At 38.6% G+C, this 20,113-nt stretch overlaps 3 protein-coding genes and 1 long non-coding RNA gene across 6 annotated transcripts in view; all 4 read right to left on the bottom strand.

The window, feature by feature from the left end:
* Positions 1-20,113, bottom strand: part of LOC108228352 (HERV-H LTR-associating protein 2) — a 96,257-nt gene that overhangs the window by 51,458 nt on the left and 24,686 nt on the right. The window lies entirely within an intron of this gene.
* The window catches only part of LOC108251257 (CD276 antigen), a 45,960-nt gene that overhangs the window by 6,254 nt on the left and 19,593 nt on the right, over positions 1-20,113 (bottom strand). The gene's annotated exons all lie outside the window — the stretch shown is intronic.
* On the bottom strand, positions 4,034-5,011 carry LOC112449961. Its single transcript, XR_003038511.2, has 3 exons — positions 4,649-5,011; positions 4,520-4,528; positions 4,034-4,335 (listed from the first exon to the last, which is right to left on the bottom strand). It is a non-coding gene; the product is annotated as an uncharacterized LOC112449961 (long non-coding RNA).
* On the bottom strand, positions 13,836-19,901 carry LOC112449959 (spore wall protein 2-like). Of its 3 annotated transcripts, none has more exons than XM_037973059.1 (6): positions 19,761-19,901; positions 18,059-18,376; positions 17,691-17,966; positions 17,263-17,580; positions 17,025-17,134; positions 13,836-16,943 (listed from the first exon to the last, which is right to left on the bottom strand). In XM_037973059.1, the coding sequence occupies exons 1-6, from the start codon at positions 19,828-19,830 to the stop codon at positions 14,397-14,399; spliced, it is 3,639 nt and encodes a 1,212-aa protein (XP_037828987.1). In that variant the 5' UTR covers positions 19,831-19,901; the 3' UTR covers positions 13,836-14,396. The 3 variants fall into 3 exon arrangements, with proteins under 3 accessions (XP_037828987.1, XP_024858692.2, XP_024858691.2); XM_025002924.2 differs by having other exon boundaries at positions 13,836-16,940; XM_025002923.2 differs by having other exon boundaries at positions 18,059-18,351; positions 19,761-19,856.

Genomic DNA, 20,113 nt, shown 5'->3' with positions numbered 1-20,113 from the left:
TGATCCAAACCACATGACCATTGGTGAGGGTTGGAACGTAGATAGACCAGTAAATTAAGAGTTTTGCCTTTTGAATCAACTCTTTCTCCACCACAAATCGACCAAAATAGTGTCCTCATTACTGTAGGCGATGCCCCAATCCATCGATCTATCTCCAGCTCCATCCTACCATCACTCATGAACAAGACTCCCAGATACTTGAACTCCTCCATGTGAGGCAGGGACTCATTCTTGATCCGGAGGAAGCATTCCACCCATTTCTGGTTGAGAACCATGGCCTTGAACCTAGAGAAGCTGACTCTCATTCCAGCTGTTTTACACTCGGCTGTAAACCGTCCCAGTGCATGCTGAAAGTCATAGACTGAAGATGCCAACAGAACCGCATCATCCATAAGAAGCAGAGACGAGACCCTGAGGTTGCTAAACCAGACACACTCATCTCCTCTCAACATGAAGCAGAATCACTAAAACTACTCATTAAATGATTCTTTAACAAACACATCCTACCTTCTGTTTTAACGTTAATAAATGATTCTTTATCCCCCATAGTGGTGCTGGTGTAACACTGGTATCTTCCCTGATCCTGAACCTTCACTCCTCTCAGCAGCAGGGAGGCGTTTCCTCTGGAGATCTGATCCTCAAACAGAGATGTTCTTCCATTGAAACGCTGGTCCTGGTGTCCCAGCTGGACTCGGCTGTCATAGTAGGAGTAGACCCACAGATCTCCTGTTGTCATGTAAATCCAGTGGATGACTGGATCAGAGCTGGCATGGAACTGACAGGGTAAAATGCAGCTCTCACCAAAAACACAGAACACCTCAGTATCTGAAACATAAAATAAAAAATGCAAAAGTCCTGAGTATTCACACTTTATATCAGAGAAGATAACATTCAAGAGATGCCTGCTGTTGACAGATTACTGTGCAAATATTTGCTCATGACATGACATCATCTGACTTTAGTTATTGTTTGTTCTATTTCTATCTTTCTGTATTGACTTTACTTTTGTTTGACTTTCTTTTTTGGTTCATTTAACTTAGTTTTGCTTTCGGTTCTTTATCCTAAAAGTTTAAAAACACTCAAAGCACTCGGAGGGTGCAAACCTCTGCCAAGGCCGTCGGGTCACTGACATTCGTGCATTTGTGAATTATGAGACTGTTTTAGCTCCATATTTCCACACACAGGACAGCTGGCACAGAAATGAAACTAGTATGTCTGTGAGCGATGTATAAAAACACTCGTTTGGTATTGTAAGGAGCATGTACTCTGTCTGTGATGTTTGGACCCCTTGCACAGGTAAAAAGTCTCAACTCGATCTGCTGCTGGTCCGTGTGCATTATTTTCATGAATATTTTATCCAACAAACACATTGAACCATTTCCCCCCCACACTATCTGTATTTGTTATTTCCTGCCTGGTTGGTGTTCCTGTTTGACTCACAGAAAATGCCAAAGAGATCCAAGTCCTTTTTTTTATCTTTGATTATTAATTTTAATGGAATGAGAACAATGTGCTGTAAAAATGCCATCATCCTACTATCGATCCAATAATACTGTTATCTGGACTGATCTGCACATCACTACCCACTGCTTTAACAAGTTTACTGCTGTTGCTATGGTAACCACATCATTAACCAGTTTCCACAGGTTTTTAAAATATCCTCTTCTGTACTTTTACTGTACAGTTGATACTAAAACTTCTTCTCTGTACCACCAGTGGTACTTGTACCATAATTTCAGAGAAAACTTGACTCCTTTAAAGTTGACATCAGGATAAAAAAATTTAAAAAACTGAGGATATAATAAAAGTTTCACTCACCTGCTCTTGAAAAAGTCCACAGAAAAGTCAGAACCACCAAAAACATGAAACACTTGATCAGCACCATCCTCATCTGATCTCTGCTGGTGTTCACCACCATCTGTCCTCAGAAAAAACTGAGCAGGATGTTTTAAAACAGGAACTGGTCCGTCTGGTCTGTTTGGTTCAGCTGTTATCCTACATAATGTACAGGCATCTTCTTTGTGTGAAATCATGTGTTCCCATTGAAACCTCTGCTCTGTTTTTATTCTCGCCTATTGTTCCAAAAACAACACAAACTGTGTTTTATCTTTCACTTTCATTACAGTCCACCTCAAACCTGTCTGGACCTGAGTAAAGTAAAATAAGTTATTTTTGACAAAAGCCTCTGCTTATTGATAAAATGTAAAAGCTCCATCAGCTGCATGATGGACACTCTGACTCAGTGAAGTGCGGTGAGGTTCATGGTTGGTGAGGCACTGAGAGTCAGATTTACAGATATATAAATCCAAAAGGGTAGCTTATTCAATTAGCTACTGGTTATTTCATATCTCATCAGCGTTCTTCACACACACACTCTCTCTCTCTGTCTCTCACTCACTCACTCACACGCGCACACAGTAATATTAAAGATAAGATAAGAAAAAACGTTACAATTACCGTTTTGGCAGTCTGATGGAGCAAAACAAAACTTAAGGCTGGCAGCAGTGCACGTGACTGTCACTGGCCTCTGCGTGAAAGGACAGCAGCAACAAGCTCCCGTTGGCTCACGTGCGCCCCCTTCAGTGCGGCAGAGTACTGCCTGCCTCTCCCTTCGCCTTTTCACCGCGGTTTTATGTCCCCTCAGCAAAACTAAATATGTCACTAACAAACAATAAACGTAAATGGTTAAAGACATTAGCCAGACTGTGGAAAATCAGGGTATATAAACCATTATATTGGCGACATGCAGCGGTACGGCAACAGGCAGGGGCCAATTGCATGTATCAACCCAGTTTGTGATGGATTGCGCAATCAGAGGTGAGGCTCGGCTCGTTGCTGCCGCACTTCGCATTTCACCCTCATATTTGAACAGGAAATATGCAATTTCAGCGATTTTGACTATAAAAATGCGATTTATACCATAAAAATGTTCGAAAATTACTCATACATAAAGATAAGTGGACAAATATTAATATTCATTTTATGTTATCTTTTTTTTTTTCTTGTCATGATGACAGGGGAGGCTCTGCCTCACCTGCCTCCCCTGACCGCACATCCCTGCTCTGACTCAGAAATTCTGGTCACTGGGCTTATATAAAAAATACATATTTACATATCCCCTCCCTGGGCCACCACCTTATTGTAGTGGAGGGGCTTCAGTGTCCCAACGATCCTAGGAGCTATGTTGTCAGGGGCTTCGTGCTTCTGGTACGGTCATCCATGGCAAACAGGTCTTAGGTGAGGGATCAGACAAAGTGTAGCCCAAAGACCCCTTATGATGAATGACACTTTTGAATTCAGTTTTCCCTTGCCAGGACGCGTCATCGGGTGGGTCACCGATGAGAAGAGAAGTCAAGAGCAGCAGAAACATTTAACTTTAATCATGACTGAACTAACTCTAATAAGTGACAGACCAAACAAACCGAAACCCCGCTCCAAGCAAGAAGGTCAACTATAAATGAACCCCTGCTTCGTCCTCCCTGAAATCACATGACTGATGACGAATGAAGCGTCTCCCATCAGAGGCATAAAGTTCAGTGAGGCAAACATTCATTTCCTCAATCAGTAATTACACAAATGTTACATTTTCTGTTAACAAAAAAGAAGAAAAGATGGGCTATATGTTGCTTAATATTTATTTTATTCCATTTTTGTCCACAAATCTGTGGCCCTTTTTCTCTCTCGGTTGCGTCTCGTGAAAAAAGTCTGGTCTGATAATAAATCAGAGAAACGGGCACCTCCACACCCACCTCAACCTTAAACTGTGAAGGGTGAAGAGTAGGTAGGTAGGTAGGTACATTTATTTATATAGGACTTTTTAGCAACTCAAAGTGCTTTACAACACAAGAACAAAATTACAGACAAAGTTACAGAACATGATAATGAATCAAAATTACAGACAGGTACAAGATACAATGATAACTAATTGTCTAAATAAGCTAAGCTAAACTAAACAGATCTAAACATGACTAAATGTACAGAACTAAACTAAGTGTACAGGAAGATAAAGCTAAACTAAACAGTACCAAATTTCTAAATGGTACCAGGGCTAACTAAAACAGCCGATGTAGTAATTACTAAGAGAAAAGAGGGAAGGAGGAGGTTTAACATTTTCTCTTCAAATATTTACATTTTCAACCCAGAAAATAAAATCTAACTCAAAGGTCCTTCCTGTTCTGATACCAGATAACAATCATGTTAGTTTATTTAATTTAATTTTCATCTCTTCTTGTTTCCTTTTATTGTCCTCTGGATGAGAATTTCTTTAAGTTCATGAAGACGTTTCCTCAGCAGATGTTTGGGTTTCAGGAAGCAGACGGACATCATTGGAGGCTTCTGTTTGTAACCAAAAAACAAAAACTCTAGATGTCACTCCTTTCCACACAGTATTGTGTTATAGAAATGTAACTATGAATACAAATTAGCCATCACTGTTATAAAATGGTTTTAAATTTATAACATTGATTTTACTGGAGCTCACACAGAGCAGCTGTACAACTTAATAAAGAGATTTACTTACTCAGCAATACTTCATGAAACACAGCAGATTTGGGATTTTTAAAAAGAAAAATGTGAGTTAGGAGACAAACATCAGCACAAAGAACAAACAAAATATCTAATAAAAGGTTAAGACAGAGAATCATTTTACCTGAATCCAAAGACAGGTACATCCAACAAACACGATTATCGACAACAATACCACTCCAGACGCAACAAGCCCCACATTGATTTTCACCTCTGAAACAGAAGAGATAAATAACTGAAAAGTCTCAGATATTTTCTTTTCTAATATTTAACATCTATAGACTTCTACAGATATCACAATCAATGGTTTCTTGTAAAATAATTTTAAGAGTTCTAACTTATTATCTTCCATTTAGGTGTTTTGCAGTTTATAATTGACCATAAAAGCTCACAAGTGTAGCATTGAAGAACCCCCACTCTTTTGGAAGGACCTCCTTATAAATAACATGATGTGTGTCCAGGGATAATTTGTTTTAAGAGGGACAAGAAGGACTGTTTCCTTCCTGAGAGAACTATATGTAAAAACAAAACTTTAACAAAAACACCCTTCCATCTATTTTTATGTTAATAAATATGCCCTCATTCCCTCTAGGTCAGGGGTGTCCAATCCTGGTCCTCAGGGCCTCCATCCTGCAGGTTTTACCTGTTTCTCTGCTCCAACACACCTGATTCAGAGGTTAAATCACCTCTTCATGTTCTGCAGAAGCCTGTTAATCACCCATTGATTCAGATCAGGTGTGTTGGAGCAGAGAAACAAGTAAAACCTGCAGGATGGAGGCCCTGAGGACCAGGACTGGAGACCACTGCTCTAGGGTGAAATGTGACGTTATAATCCGTAATTATGGCACACAAGTATGGCAGGCAATTGTACCATATAATCAGATCACAACCCCATCTTTGTTTACTGTTTTAGAGCTCATAAAATAGCATTTGTCCTTGTCAAAATAAATTCATACTAGTCAGAATTTAAAGATATGTACAAATATTTTTTACAAGTAGAAATTAAAGTTTGAGATAATAACTTTAGTAAAAGAAAAGGAAAAAAAGATTCAAATGTCCACAACTGCTTATACAGTTTAAGAGGCTGATCTGACATTTAATGGTCAGAGTGGAGACGTTTTGGCAATATGTTCCTCATCAAAATGGCAAAGAATTCTTGGAGAAAATCACATTTGAGTATTTATCTACAGTCTTGATGTTTTTTAGTCACAACTTTTATTTTCAGTTTCCAGAACTGTTTGACAGATTGTCCTCCTGATGTTTCAGGCTGAGTTTGTAAAACTTCCACAAGGAGTCCTCTGTTAATGTGAGAAGTGTTGAAGAGGATTTATTTCATTAAAACATTTAACAAAGAAAAGACTCATGACTACAAATCAGGATTTTATTGAGACAAACACAGTTTGAACAGACATCAGGTACAGCTGGGGAACAATCAAATCCCACATTATTAGTTATCCAACTCTTTTACACTCATACAGGGAGGATGTGTTTCAGGTCCGACCCGACCTGATACCTCTAATAACAGCAAACCCAAAGATGGACATGAGTTGGGACACGTCTCTTCATTAGGACATGTAGTCCCAGTCACAAACAGGGCATCGGCTCTTACAGGAATATTTTATCAACCTCATGTGGTAATTTTATTGTCCCCAATGGGAAATTAGTTTACAGCATGTCCACATATCAAAACAACACATATAGTACACAAAAAAACCCAAGATCACCCACTCAACATCAACAAAAGTGCATTATACAGTAGCATTTACAACAAAAATTTAATTTTGAGCAAAGCAATAACCGATGCTATGAAGGAAACTTTGTGTCTCTTCGTCTTCACAGCAGGCATTTTATACCAACGACCAGAGGGAAGCAGCAGGAAACCTCCAAAGACAAGATGGTCTGAACATAACATGACCAAATGTGCCTTTCTGAGCACCTGTCTGTTATAAAAGTCCACAAGCTGGAAATCTTAGCAGCCACTTTAATTAGATCACCCACCCTCGTTATGCTGGCCAGAGACAGATTGCCGTACCGTGCAGTAATACAAAACAATAAAACAGATTCAATAAAACTTTGTAAAACAACATCATCATTTCAGATGAAACATTAAAAACTCTTATTCTTTTTAAAAAATACAGCCGTTGTTGTGTCTGCAGCCATTTCCCTCCAGATAAACCTTTGCCTCACAAATAAAGGATTTTCCTTCAGAGTTTGATTTGAGACTTTTGGACCCGAGTAACTTTATCATATTATAAGTTCACATTATCTTATCTAACGTATAAGGTTAAGCTGTTACCAGACACATGGGACTAGGAGAATAGTTTTAATACTAGTGGTTATGTGAAAAGTTATAAACAATTATTAACATATTATCTGTTGTAGATAGCTTTATGTATGACCTCAGTTTGGAAACAAAGTTTGACTTTAATAAACTGATCATTAGAGGAATTCCTGCAGATTAAAATTTATTCATCTGCAGTTAAGCTGCTTCCAACCTAATTCTGGTCTTTTTTCTGGTTTCATGATTGAAACATTTAAAAGTTTCATAAAAAGCAAAGAAACAATGAAAACAACAAAATCAAAGCATGCAAAGACAATCTGATCTTGTCTTTAGGTATAAAAAACATTTAATCTTTGATTCTCAGTTTGTTTCTGCAGACTCCACAATGGAACTTGAATAACCAAATAACTAATATATCTAAATTACTTAATGAAACTTTTCTCCACAGACTCCTGATTAAGTTTCATTCAGATCTGGACTCTGCTGGACCTCTGGATCATCACCACCAGGATTCAGTGGAGCTAAAGACCTGCAGAAATTAATCAGATTCACTTTAATTCCAAAATTATTATTATTATTAATTAAAAGTGATTCTGTTTTTTTTTCTTTAATGAATTTAAGTGATTATTCAAAACCGTTACTCAAAAACATTTAAAAATATGCATTTTTTAACATTTTAATTTCAGATTCAGTAGACCTTTTGTGAAAAAATAATGGATTGAATATCAGATATTGGATTTAACCTTGAGAAATAGTTTTACTTTAGCTGTGGTTCATTTAGAGCAGCAGTGAATTTGGGATTTTTGAAGATTTATTGACTGGTTTGAGCTCTGTTTGACATTTCCTTCTTTTCAATGCAACAAGTAAAAGATCTGAGGTCAGAAAACATCACTGTCAACACAAACTTTATGAATGTTGTTACAGTCTGATGTTGTATCTGGGATGTTATTAGGAACAGAATCAGTGGACGAGTTGAGCTTCTTACTGGCAGTTAACCAATCTGTTACCATGGTGATGGAGCTCAATCAGACCCTCCAATAATAAAAACTAACTTTCAGCTCAGGTGTGTCTCCCATCAGACCAACAGACCAAAACCTGTAGAAACCTGCAGACATCAGCTATAAAGTATGCATGAGGCTGCGCACGTTTCACTGTCAGTTCATTATTGATGTATCTGAAGTTTTTTATACATGTGTACTCTTTGTGATCAGAGTTTGTTACATCAAACCCAAAAAGACTCGAGGCTCAAACTGCTGCCATCAGAGGCTTCACCACCAGAGTCAGACTGATCCGTGTTGGACAAATGAGATGTTACTGTAATAAAACACTTTGTAACACTGATTTTACTGCAGTTCACACAGAGCAGCAGGACATTTTCAGAAGAGGAGATTTACTTACTGAGGTGCTCTGTCTCCTTTGGATCTGGTTCTGGTTCTGGCTTCAACCTAAAAGAAAAAATGTGAGTTAGGAGACAAACATCAACACAAAAAACAAAAATAACACTGTAGTTCACACAGAGCAGCTGTTCAACTTAATACAAGAGATTTACTTACTCGAGGTCTCTTCATGAAACACAGCAGGTTTAGGATTTTAAAAAAGAAAAATATGAGTTAGGAGACAAACATCAACACAAAGAACAAACATAATACTGTAGTTCACACAGAGCAGCTGTACAACTTAATACAAGAGATTTACTTACTCGGAGAAACTTCATGAAACACAGCAGGTTTAGGATTTTAAAAAAGAAAAATGTGAGTTAGGAGACAAACATCAACAAAAAGAACAAACATAATATCTAACAAAAGATGAGGACAGAGAATAATTTTACCTTTCTGAAGACAATGACCAATCCAACAACAATAACCAGAAAGATGAACACTCTAGTCACAACAAACACCACTTTACCTGGATCCACTGAAACAGAAGAAATAAATAACTGAAGTGACTCAGATAATTTCTTATCTAACATTTAATATCTACAAACTTCTACAGATATAATAATCAACGGTTTCTTGTTAAATAGTTTTAGGAGTTCTAACTTGTTATTTTACCTTCAGGTGTTATCACTTTTGTGTCAGTGTTTTTGGTCTCCTCCTTGTTTCTGGCTTCACACGTGTAAACTCCTTCATGTGTTGAAGATAAATCCTTTAACGTGAGGCTGCCGGACTCTGAAACCTCCTCCACGTGTTTCCTCCACTCCTCTGACACTCTGGAGGAGGTTTCACCCTCAGTCTTTGTCAGGATGATCTGACTGTGGTTGAACCTCCAGGTGAAGTTTGAGACAGGAACGTCTGAGGAGCTGCAGGGGATTGTTTTGGGTTTTGACCGATTGATTGAAGCTGAAATGATACAACACAAAATTATAAAAATCAAAGGAAACCAGTATTGTATAAACAGCTGAAATACTGAGTTTATAATTTACTGTGAAAGCTCTCAAGTGTAGCATTAAGGAACCCCCACTCATTTGGAAGGACGTCCTTATAAATAACATGATGTGTGTCCAGAGATAAATTGTTCCAAGAGGGACAAGAAGAACAGATGGATCAGGAAGATCACTTTGAACCAGGATTTGGTCTAATAGCTGTGAAGAGCAGTTTGTGTCTGAGGAAAGTGGGGGTACCCGGTTAGAATTAGCGTTCTGGGGTCGATCAACACACTGGCACGTCCTAGTCACGTGACCGATTGAAATCACTCTAGTGGGAAAGATGAGACTCTGTTTCAATTTGTGTCAAAAGTACAGACTTCAAACTTTACACCAGTATTTAAATTCTGTCCATAGGCCACGTAAAATCGGGGTCATGATAAATAATTCATGCCACATCTTTTTCTGAGAATCATCATCGTATCATCATCATAAGTGTGTTACAGCGAGAGGCAGCAGCAAAGATGGAGAGTTTCTGGGAGAAAACTCTCCTATCCTCCATCCGATGTCACCCCCAACCCCACTGAATGAAAAAACAATCTCCAATCTGACTGAGGCCCAAAAGTTATTAGTCAAGGGCCAAAATATCCACAGGAAGAAGAAGAAAGAGGCGCAAAAGTTAAATAGTGTTTATAACTTTGTTGTTTTCTAAATCATTTCATGTGTTCATGAATATTACTGCTTATTGTTGAACAAATGTTTTGTTATGAATGTTTGTGGTTTTCACAGTAAATATAACAAAAAATTTTTTAATCACATTATGTTTCTTTGTGTGATTTTAGGTCTGTTGTGTTAATACAATTGGTCAAAAGTAATAAATGACTTGAAATTCACACTTTGCAGGTTGTCCTGAAAACAATGACTCCAATCATGGCAGGTTAACCATTTTTAGGGTGAATATAAATGTAAAATTAAACAGTAAACCACAAATGTCCAATTTTATCCTGGACTCCCAGAGGGTTAATGCTGCACAGGTCTGTGAGGGAAAATAAAAATGTGTTAAAAACTTTTTTAGATGCATTTGTTGAAAAACTTTGGTGTTTAAATGAGTGAAAGTCAAAAGTGTAATGAAATGGAAATAACACATGTGTATATTTATATCATGTTCACTCCTGCTGCTTACTTGGTTTGATAAGAGTCGCTGTCTTCAGGTTCCTCTGGGTTCTGACGGTGCAGCTGTAGATCAGATCAGGATCTCTGTCTGAAACCATCAGAGAGCTGCTGATGCTGTAAAGCTGCTCTTCAGTCTGCTGGACTCTGGTTCTGTTCTGGAGCTCCATGTTGGATGGAGGGCTGGTGGACCAGGTGAGTTCAGGTTCAGGGTAGATCCCCTCTGAGCTGCAGGTGATCCTGTTTCCTTCCTGAGAGATGCTGACCTCACTGACTGGAGCTGCAAACAAAAACATGCAACTTTATCAGGAGCTGCAGCAGAAAAACAACCAGACAACAACAATTTAAAGACATCCTACCTTCTATTTTAACGTTAATAAATGATTCTTTATCTCCTTCAGTGCTGCTGGTGGAACACTGGTATCTTCCTTCATCCTGAACCTTCACTCCTCTCAGCAGCAGGGAGGCGTTTCCTCTGGAGATCTGATCCTTGAACAGAGATGTTCTGCCTCTGAAGAGCTGGTCCTGGTCTTCAAGCTGGTCTTGGTGATCATAGTAGGAGTAGATAAAATGTTCTTTTGTACTTATGTAAATCCAGTGGATGACTGGATCAGAGTCGACCTGGAACTGACAGGGTAAAATACAGCTGCTGCTGAAAACACAGGTCACCTCAGTGTCTGCAAGATAGAAAAAGACTCAATCAAAATTCTGTTTATATCAAATTAAGAGAGTTTGTATCAACTCTCCACAGCTAAAAAATCATACAAAAACAAACAAACACACAGCTACTAACATTTCACTTTGAAACAAGAAGAAAATACAGAAAAAGTAAACATATATTAAAGCAGACTCGCTGTTACTCTGATGCATTTAACTCAAGTCAGATATCTGTTATCGTTAATCAACAGGAGTCTGATCTTCTCTGCTGCCCTTTAAAATCAAAGATTACTGAGAAAATATTTATATTATAAACTTATCTTCTTGACTTCGAACTATCACAGGTTTTTTAAGCAAAATGAGAAGCGACAGCCACTCGATCTGTCACAGACCGGAGGGCCAGAGCTGAATAAATTTAAATGTTATCTTGGGGGCCAAAAAAAATGTTACCAAGGGCCGGATCTGGCCCGCAGGCCTTTACTTTGACACATGTTCAGATATAACTTTGCCTTCTGTGCTATCAATAATTCAAAAAAATCTCTTAAAATGCCAAGAATTGACAGAAAAGACTTTATTCAGGGCAGCCATGTTGGAACCAGAAGGTCACAGGTTCGATGCCCAAATGTCACGGACACCGAATCCCCAACCGCTCCCCAGATGTTTAAACAGCTGCCTGCTGCTCCACCTGTGTGTGTCTCACATGTATGCAGAGAAGAAATGTCATCATTGAACAGATCAACAACATATACTGAATTTATTTGTAGTTTTAAACATTTACTGCACTCCACTGTTTCGTGCTCTGAGAGGTTTTATTTATTTTGCATTTCAGTTTTATGATGAATGAGCTGTTTTAGTAGTTGCTGTTTGCACTTAATAAATGTGTGCAAAAATACCACTGGGTTGTGATTCTAATGAAACTGTAAAGCGGTTTCTGTGGCAGGTTTTAAATCAGAGGCATTCTGTGATTTAGGTGGGTTAGTTGATGCTAGTTTCTAGTTTCAGATCTTTTGTTTGATTATTTAAAGGTAAAAATGTGTTAGAGGCTAAAATATGCTGCAATAATAAAGTGCTTTTTTTTATAAAGACTGTAAAATCCTTCAGCACATGACCATCTGCAGGCTGCAGCCCTGCCTGAAATTCCTCATCTTTCAGCCACTTTATCTGGAACAACCAGAAACAAACACCAGAACAGCTCTGTATGTTGCCAGAATGTATAAATGCAATAACTTATAACCAGAATACCCGGATGGGATGGGCGGTGGTCAAAAACTGACGCAGTTTTTATTGCACTGGTTTTGGTTTCACTTTTAAAGTTGTTCGACTTTTGGACTTTATTTTGGGAAATTTTATACGAACAGGAGATGACAGATGTTTATTTTGTTGTTGTTTTTTTTTTCAGCCTGCATTAAACTCTGTTTCCTCTTGGATTTGCAGGTTTTGGTTCAAATCAACAACAGGTCAGTCAGAAGTTGAAGTTTCAGTAAAAGTTTCACTCACCTCCTTTTGAAAAAGTCCAAAAAAAAGAAATCAGGAGCAGCAGAAACATAAAACTTTTGACTTTAATCATGACTGAACTAACTCTAATTAAACCGAGGCTTTAAATCCCGCTCCGAGCAGGAAGGTACATTTTAAATGAACTCCTGCTTCAGTTTACCTGAAATCACGTGACTGAAGACGCTCCAGCCTCGGACCGGCGGGTGCGCGCGCAGCCTGTTTGAGCGTCTTTTCTACAGACATGTATACATATACACAGACAGGTATTTATGTCTATGTATGTATATATTATGTCTATGGTCTCTTCTTCTTTTGATTTTTATTGGCGGAAGGCAAACCGACTTAGCGTGTATTTACCGCCACCTATACCGAACTGGAGTGTGGCTGTCAGAGATAATCAGAGGGAACTTCTCAATTTACACACCTCAATGGTGTGAGTAAATGTGCATACACACACACACACACACACACACACAATTATTTGCATGTGTACGCATACACATATACACATGCATATTTTAAATACGGTAAAACAACCTGGTATTTTTAAAAAAATCTAATTAATTGACTTCTTACATTTTTTGATTCGTCTCCTAATAAATTGATTAAAGAAAATGCTTTTTTCTCTCTATTTAAAACCGACTTTAAATGCTGACGTTCATTTGAATATTCATTGTTTCCATCTGATCACAATAATTAGGAGCATCAGTTTCATGTTTCCCTATTCGAAATAAAGAACTATTAAGGCCTGTATGACCAATTCTAATCAATTCTTCTTTACGACTTCCATCCCAACTTCTATTGCCCCCCACAGACTTTTGAATATTATATAAATGTCTTATCATGATTGTCCCATTGTTCTGTTTGAGCGTCTCTCTGGGCCCTTTAGAGTTAAACAATATTATCACTAAAACTCCAAAACTCTTCTGTTTGTAGCCAAGAGATGACAGAAACTTTGTCTGGTTTACCTCTTGGTCATACAGGCATTAAAAACATCAACAGAGAAAGTAGGAGGTGCATATATAATACCAGAAGTTCATGCAACAGTAAGATAATAATAAATGATGTCTCAGTGTACACAGAGGAGAAATAGAAATAGATATATTTTGTTTTGCCTTTATCTGATACAAACATTTGTTCTTTTTACACTTCCTCTTTCTTTTTAATTTGTTTATTCGTTGAGGAAAGATTTCGTTCTGCTTCCATCAGGTGAAGTTAGAACAAGAAGTCCTTTTATTCCGTTTGCCTTTAAAACACCAACATGTAACCGCAAACGTGTTGTTTATCTAACGAGAACAATAAAGTTTAACCTTAAACCTTCAGAGAAAATACAAACAGAGCCTAAGGTTTCCCGGTTTCAGGACAGGATCCTGTTCTGATTTCTTTATTTAACAAAAAACAAGTTTCAAACAGTAAAAAGTTCATTTTATCAAAGTTTTAAAGTTACATTTGTTTTTAAACTGAGAGAACAGCACCCCCTGCTGGACGGAAAACACATAAACATATAAAAGTATAAAAAACAAAATTTTCCTTTGCTTGAAAAATGAAACATAAAACCTTCATTTATATTTAGCGCTGACAGTTTTCAAGAACAACATCAGGATTTATGTTTTTCTGAACGTCAGTTTTTAAAATCTGAACTTTTCAGAAAGAAATTTCACATTTTTTTACAACATTGTGTTAATTATTTAGCAGCAAACCAGAAATGAAATCAGTAACAAAAAACAAAAACACAAAAAACACGGATAAAAAGTTAAAATCTTGCTGCCAGTGCAAAAAAAACAAACACTTTATATGAAAGTAAAAATCTATTTTATATTCAAATGGATTTTTTTTTGTTGTAATTTGTGCAGATTACTTGTTTGAAATAAAAGTGGAAAAAAAATGTTTATGATGCATTAATTATAATTATTGATCTTCAGTCATCAGTTTGTTGTTTGGATCATCTGTGTCTTTAAACTGTTGATCTAAAGTCATCGATGAGATGTTCTCAGCTGGACTTTGGTCTTCAAGAACCTGAGGATCATTGGAGTCTTCACCAGCAACTGGTTGCTTTTCTTCAGTGCTCAGTTTGTTATTTAAATCATTTTTGTCTTGATTGTCTTGATCTGGTTCTCCTAAAGTCATCAATGCAGTGTTCACGGAAGGTTTTTGGTCTTCAAGAACCTGAGGATCATTGGAGTCTTCACCAGCAACTAGTTGCTTTTCTTCAGTGCTCAGTTTGTTATTTAAATCATTTTTGTCTTGATTGTCTTGATCTGGTTCATTTGAAGTCATTGATGAGATGTTCTCAGCTGGACTTTGGTCTTCAGGAATCTGAGGATTATTGGAGTCTTCACCAGCAGGAGGCTGCTCCCCTTCACTGGTCATTTCATTTACATCATCTTTGTCCTGATTGTCTTGATCTGATTCTCCTAAAGTCAACATTGTGATGTTCTCGCCATAGTTTTGGTCTTCAGGAATCTGAGGATCATTGGAGTCTTTACGAGCAACTGGTTGCTTTTCTACAGTGCTCTGTTTGTTATTTAGATCATTTTTGTCTTGATTGTCTTGATCTGGTTCACCTGAAGTCATTGATGAGATGTTCTCCTCTGGACTTTGGTCTTCAAGAACCTGAGGATCTTTGGATTCTTCACCAGCAACAACCTGCTCCTCTTCAAAGGTCAGTTTATCATTTAAATCATCTGTGTCCTTATAGTCTTGATCTGGTTCTCCTAAAGTCATCAATGCAGTGTTCACGGAAGGTTTTTGGTCTTCAAGAACCTGATGATCAATGGACTCTTCACAAGCAACTGGTTGCTCCTGTTCAGTGGTCAGTTCATCATTCAGATCATCTGTGTCCTTATAGTCTTGATATTGTTCTCCTAAAGTCAACAATGTGATGTTCTTGGCTGGTTTTTGGTCTTTAGGAACCTGAGGATAATTGGAGTCTTCACCAGCAACTGGTTGCTCTTCCTCTGTGGTTAGTTTATTATTTAGATCATCTGTGTCCTTATAGTCTTGATCTGATTCACCTAAAGTCAACATTGTGATTTTCTCTGCATAGTTTTGGTCTTCAAGAAACTGAGGATCATTGGAGTCTTCACCAGCAACTGGTTGCTTTTCTTCAGTGCTCAGTTTGTTATTTAAATCATTTTTGTCTTGATTGTCTTGATCTGGTTCACCTGAAGTCTTCAATGAGATGTTCTCTTCTGGACTTTGGTCTTCAAGAACCTGAGGATCATTGGAGTCTTCACCAGCAACAAGCTGCTCCTCTTCAATGGTCAGTTTATCATTTACATCATCTTTGTCCTGATTGTCTTGATCTGGTTCATTTGAAGTCATTGATGAGATGTTCTCAGCTGGACTTTGGTCTTCAGGAATCTGAGGATTATTGGAGTCTTCACCAGCAGGAGGCTGCTCCCCTTCACTGGTCATTTCATTTACATCATCTTTGTCCTGATTGTCTTGATCTGATTCTCCTAAAGTCAACATTGTGATGTTCTCAGCTGGACTTTGGTCTTCAGGAACCTGAGGATCATATGACTCTTTAACAACAACAAGCTGCTCCTCTTCAATGGTCAGTTTATCATTTACATCATCTTTCTCCTCTTTGTCTTGATCTGGTTCATTTGAAGTCATTAATGAGATGTTCTCAGCTGGACTTTGGCCTTCAGGAACCTGAGGATCATTGGAGTCTTCACTAGCAACAACCTTCTCCTCTTCAGCGGTCAGTTTATCATTTAAATCATCTGTGTCCTTATAGTCTTGATCTGATTCACCTAAAGTCATTGATGTGATGTTCTCAGTATGGTTTTGGTCTTCAAGAACCCGAGGATCATTGGAGTCTTCACCAGGAACTGGCTGCTCCTCCTCAGTGCTGAGTTTATTATTTAGCTCATTTTCATCCTGATTGTCTTGATGTGGTTCTCCTAAAGTCATTGATGTAATGTTCTCTGCTGGTTTTTGGTCTTCAAGAACCTGAGGATTATTGGAGTCTTCATTAGCTGCAGGTTGGTCTTCTTCACTGGTCAGTTTTTTATTGACATTATCGTTGTCTCGAAGTTCTTGACCTGGCTCACATGAAGTCAACAATGAGAAGTTCTCAGTTGGTCTTTCATCTTCATGAGTCTGAGTTTTGTTGTAGTCTTCACCAGCAACAAGCTGCCCCCCTTCACTTGTCAGTACTTCATTTAAATTATCTTCGTCCTGATTGTCTTGATCTGGTTCTCCTAAAGTCATCGATGAGATGTTCTCAGCTGGTTTTTGGTCTTTAGGAACCTGAGGATCATTGGAGTCTTCACCTGCAACAAGCTGGTCTTCACTGTTCAGGTATTTATTTGATATATCGATCTCTTGATGTTCTTGATGCTCACATGAAGTCAGCAATGAGATGTTTTCAGTTGCTCTATTGTCTTCATGAACCCGAGTATGCTTGAGGGGTACCGACTCTTCATCATCTGCTTTAGTTGTCTTCTTAAAAAGAAAAATGTCTGAGTTAGTATAAGAACAGCAGCATAATGTTAATTTAAATGTAAAGGCAGAGCATCGTTTTACCTGTATTTTCCTGCATTGTACTGCAGCAACTACTGATAATATTACGAGCACCAAGACAGTCAGAGCAGCATCTATCGTCATCATTCGAAGATCAGTTTCAGTTAATTTCCCTGAAACAGAAATAGCAGATAACTGAAGTGTCCCAGTATTGTTTCATTTAGTTTGACGTCTGCAGAATCATACATATATTATAAATAACTAGCTGATTAGTTTTAGTAGTTGTAACTGTTCATCTTACATTTAATCAGCCTTTGGAGGAATCTAGAAGGTCTTATCCTCAGAAGGATGTTAGAAATGATGGTATCCTCCATGTTTCTGGCTTCACACGTGTAAAGTCCCTCCTGATCTGAGGTTAAATCCTTTAACGTGAGGCTGCCGGACTCTGAAACCTCCTCCACGTGTTTCCTCCACTCCTCTGACACTCTGGAGGAGGTTTCACCCTCAGTCTTTGTCAGGATGATCTGACTGTGGTTGAACCTCCAGGTGAAGTTTGAGACAGGAACGTCTGAGGAGCTGCAGGGGATTGTTGCTTCAGTTTCTGACCCATCCACTGAAGCTGAAATGATACAATACAAAATTGGAACAAGTATAAAAACTTTTTTTACAAATACATAAAGCTTGAAACCTTCTAAATGACCAGATTCTGATCTAAGATCTGCTGCTTACCTGGGTTATTTAAAGTTGCTGTCCTCTGGTTCCTCTGGTTCCTCTGGGTTCTGACGGTGCAGCTGTAGCTCAGATCAGGATCTCTGTCTGAAACCATCAGAGAGCTGCTGATGCTGTAAAGCTGCTCTTCAGTCTGCTGGACTCTGGGTCTGTCCTGGAGCTCCATGTTGGATGGAGGGCTGGTGGACCAGGTGAGTTCAGGTTCAGGGTAGATCCCCTCTGAGCTGCAGGTGATCCTGTTTCCTTCCTGAGAGATGCTGACCTCACTGACTGGAGCTGCAAACAAACAAAACTTACTGAGAATTTGAAATAAAGATCCTGAATACAAACCTGTCTGTAAAAATACTCATTTAACAAACACACCCTACCTTCTACTTTTAGAATAAAAAATAACTGTTTGTTTCCTCCGGTGGTTCTGGTGTAACACTGATATCTCCCCTGATCCTGAACCTTCACTCCTCTCAGCAGCAGGGAGGCGTTTCCTCTGGAGATCTGATCCTTGAACAGAGACGTTCTGCCTCTGAAGCGCCGGTCCTGGTTCCTCAGCTGGTCTTGGTTGTCGTAGTAGGAGTGGATCTGAGGTTCTCCTTTCATCATGTAGACCCAGTGGATGAGTGGATCAGAGCCGGACTGGAACTCGCAGGGTAGAACACAGTCCTGACTGAAACCACAGAACACCTTAGTCTCTGCAACATGAAATGAAGACACGTTGATGAAGATGTGTGAATTATTTCATCACTTTTTTAAACACCTTGTGAAACAAACAAAACATACATCAGAAATGAAAAAATTGCAAAAACTTGTCATGTTGTAATTATGCTCCTTCATGAGTCAACAGCATTATTGTGACATTTGTTTACATGGAGGGGCGGAGCTTAAAAACCATGCTGCAGCTAACCACCAGGGGGCGCTTGTCTTCTTGGCTTCAGCTTCTGTTTTCCTGTCCTCTCTCTAGTTATTGTATATCACGATGGTGCCAACACAAGAGAAAAACGAGAATCACTGAGTTCGTGTCTTTTGCTAAATATGACTCGGTCCACTTCTGAACAAGTTTCTTTGCCGATTTTCTTCAAATAAACAAACACTTTTATGGTCTAAAGCAGCCGTTCCCAAACTTTTCAGCTTCTGACCCGTGAAATAAGAGCGGCGGAGGCTTTTGACCCCAAATATTTCCACTTTAATCGTACAAATTCTGTTAATAAAGAAGAACATCATGACAACGCCACAACCTTAACTACTATGATACTAGTTGTATTAATTATTATTGTTGCATCTTTTCTTTACTGTAATCACTCACTTCACTTTTCATGACCCCAACTTTAGGAACCTCCGTTCTAAAGGAGCTAACTTTAACTAAAAATGTTCACGTACAAAACCTTTAAATGACCTTCGTGAGGGCTGGAGACTCCCAGTCATGAAGTCAGTCAAGCTTTACTTCGAATAAAAGCACAACAACCGGATCAGAGCCGGTATAAACATGCAGCTGAACAAATATGCTTCCATAAATGTGCATGACTGTTAATAATGAAAACACACAGCGATACGTCACATCCTCGTGACAAAAACACAGATAAGTTCAGCTGAATCTGAATTCAAAGAGGCAGAGAAAAGTACAACCTGTGGGGTTAAAGTAAGACGTTAAAATGTGTTTTGTTGCTGCTCTTTAAGTTTAAAAAACAAGGAAATGTAGAAACTATAAAACTACAGCATGTGACACTTGGGCATAAGATAAGCTCTACCTGCCGCTGTCTTTGTTAATCAGAACAAGGGAATGCATCCTGACAAGTTTGGCAAAATTCCAGGTAAAAGCTCCTGCTTGTTCGCTACTTATCTAGTTTAGTTAATGAATGAACCGTGTTTGGACTCTGTCCACTGCTAAGATAATCAAAACTGCTTTTAAGAAGTAGTTTGAGGGTAAGTTTAGAGGATAAATTTGTTTTTTTCATTTGTTGTTTCCTGGTTTCTTTGTTTTAACCTGATAAAAATGCACCATTCCGACCCGATGAAACACCTTTTTCTGTTGACACGGGTGCCAACTCCAGGTGGAACTGCAGTAAATGTTTCACTCACCTCCGTCTGAAAGGGTCCAGAGACAAGTGAAGACCACCAACAACATGAAACAGCCGCAGTTAGCCGCCATGCTGTTGGGAATTAGCTGCCTTCAGCTGGTGAAAAGGAAACCGAACAAGCAGGGAGCTGCAGGACAGACAAAAAAAAAAAAAACTCACCGGACTGGTTTTTTCACTTCCGCTGAACCAGTTTCTATTGGTGTAATTTGAGTCCAGCAGACCTGTGGGGGAAGCAGGTTCCATAAAGACAGGGGGGAACTATCCAGACAGAACCAGAACCAGAACCAGAACCACATCCTGTCCTCTGAATTCATACTGACACCTTCAGGAAAAACCAACGGATTATCCAACTCC

This window comes from Kryptolebias marmoratus, linkage group LG21, assembly GCF_001649575.2.
Source record: "Kryptolebias marmoratus isolate JLee-2015 linkage group LG21, ASM164957v2, whole genome shotgun sequence".
Classification (NCBI taxonomy): Eukaryota; Metazoa; Chordata; class Actinopteri; order Cyprinodontiformes; family Rivulidae; genus Kryptolebias; species Kryptolebias marmoratus.
The sequence above is the reverse complement of the archived record's forward strand: the minus strand, read 5'-3'. Positions and strand labels throughout refer to the sequence as shown.

Bases quoted from the DNA above. Each gene is read 5' to 3' on its own strand.
- LOC112449959 (XM_037973059.1), bottom strand. From the start codon at position 19,830: ATGGCGGCTAACTGCGGCTGTTTCATGTTGTTGGTGGTCTTCACTTGT. The intron at 17,135-17,262 runs GTAAGATGAACA...TTTCTGTTTCAG, and splicing joins CCTCCAAAGGCTGATTAAAT to GGAAATTAACTGAAACTGAT. The intron at 16,944-17,024 runs GTAAAACGATGC...TTTCTTTTTAAG, and splicing joins TACAATGCAGGAAAATACAG to AAGACAACTAAAGCAGATGA.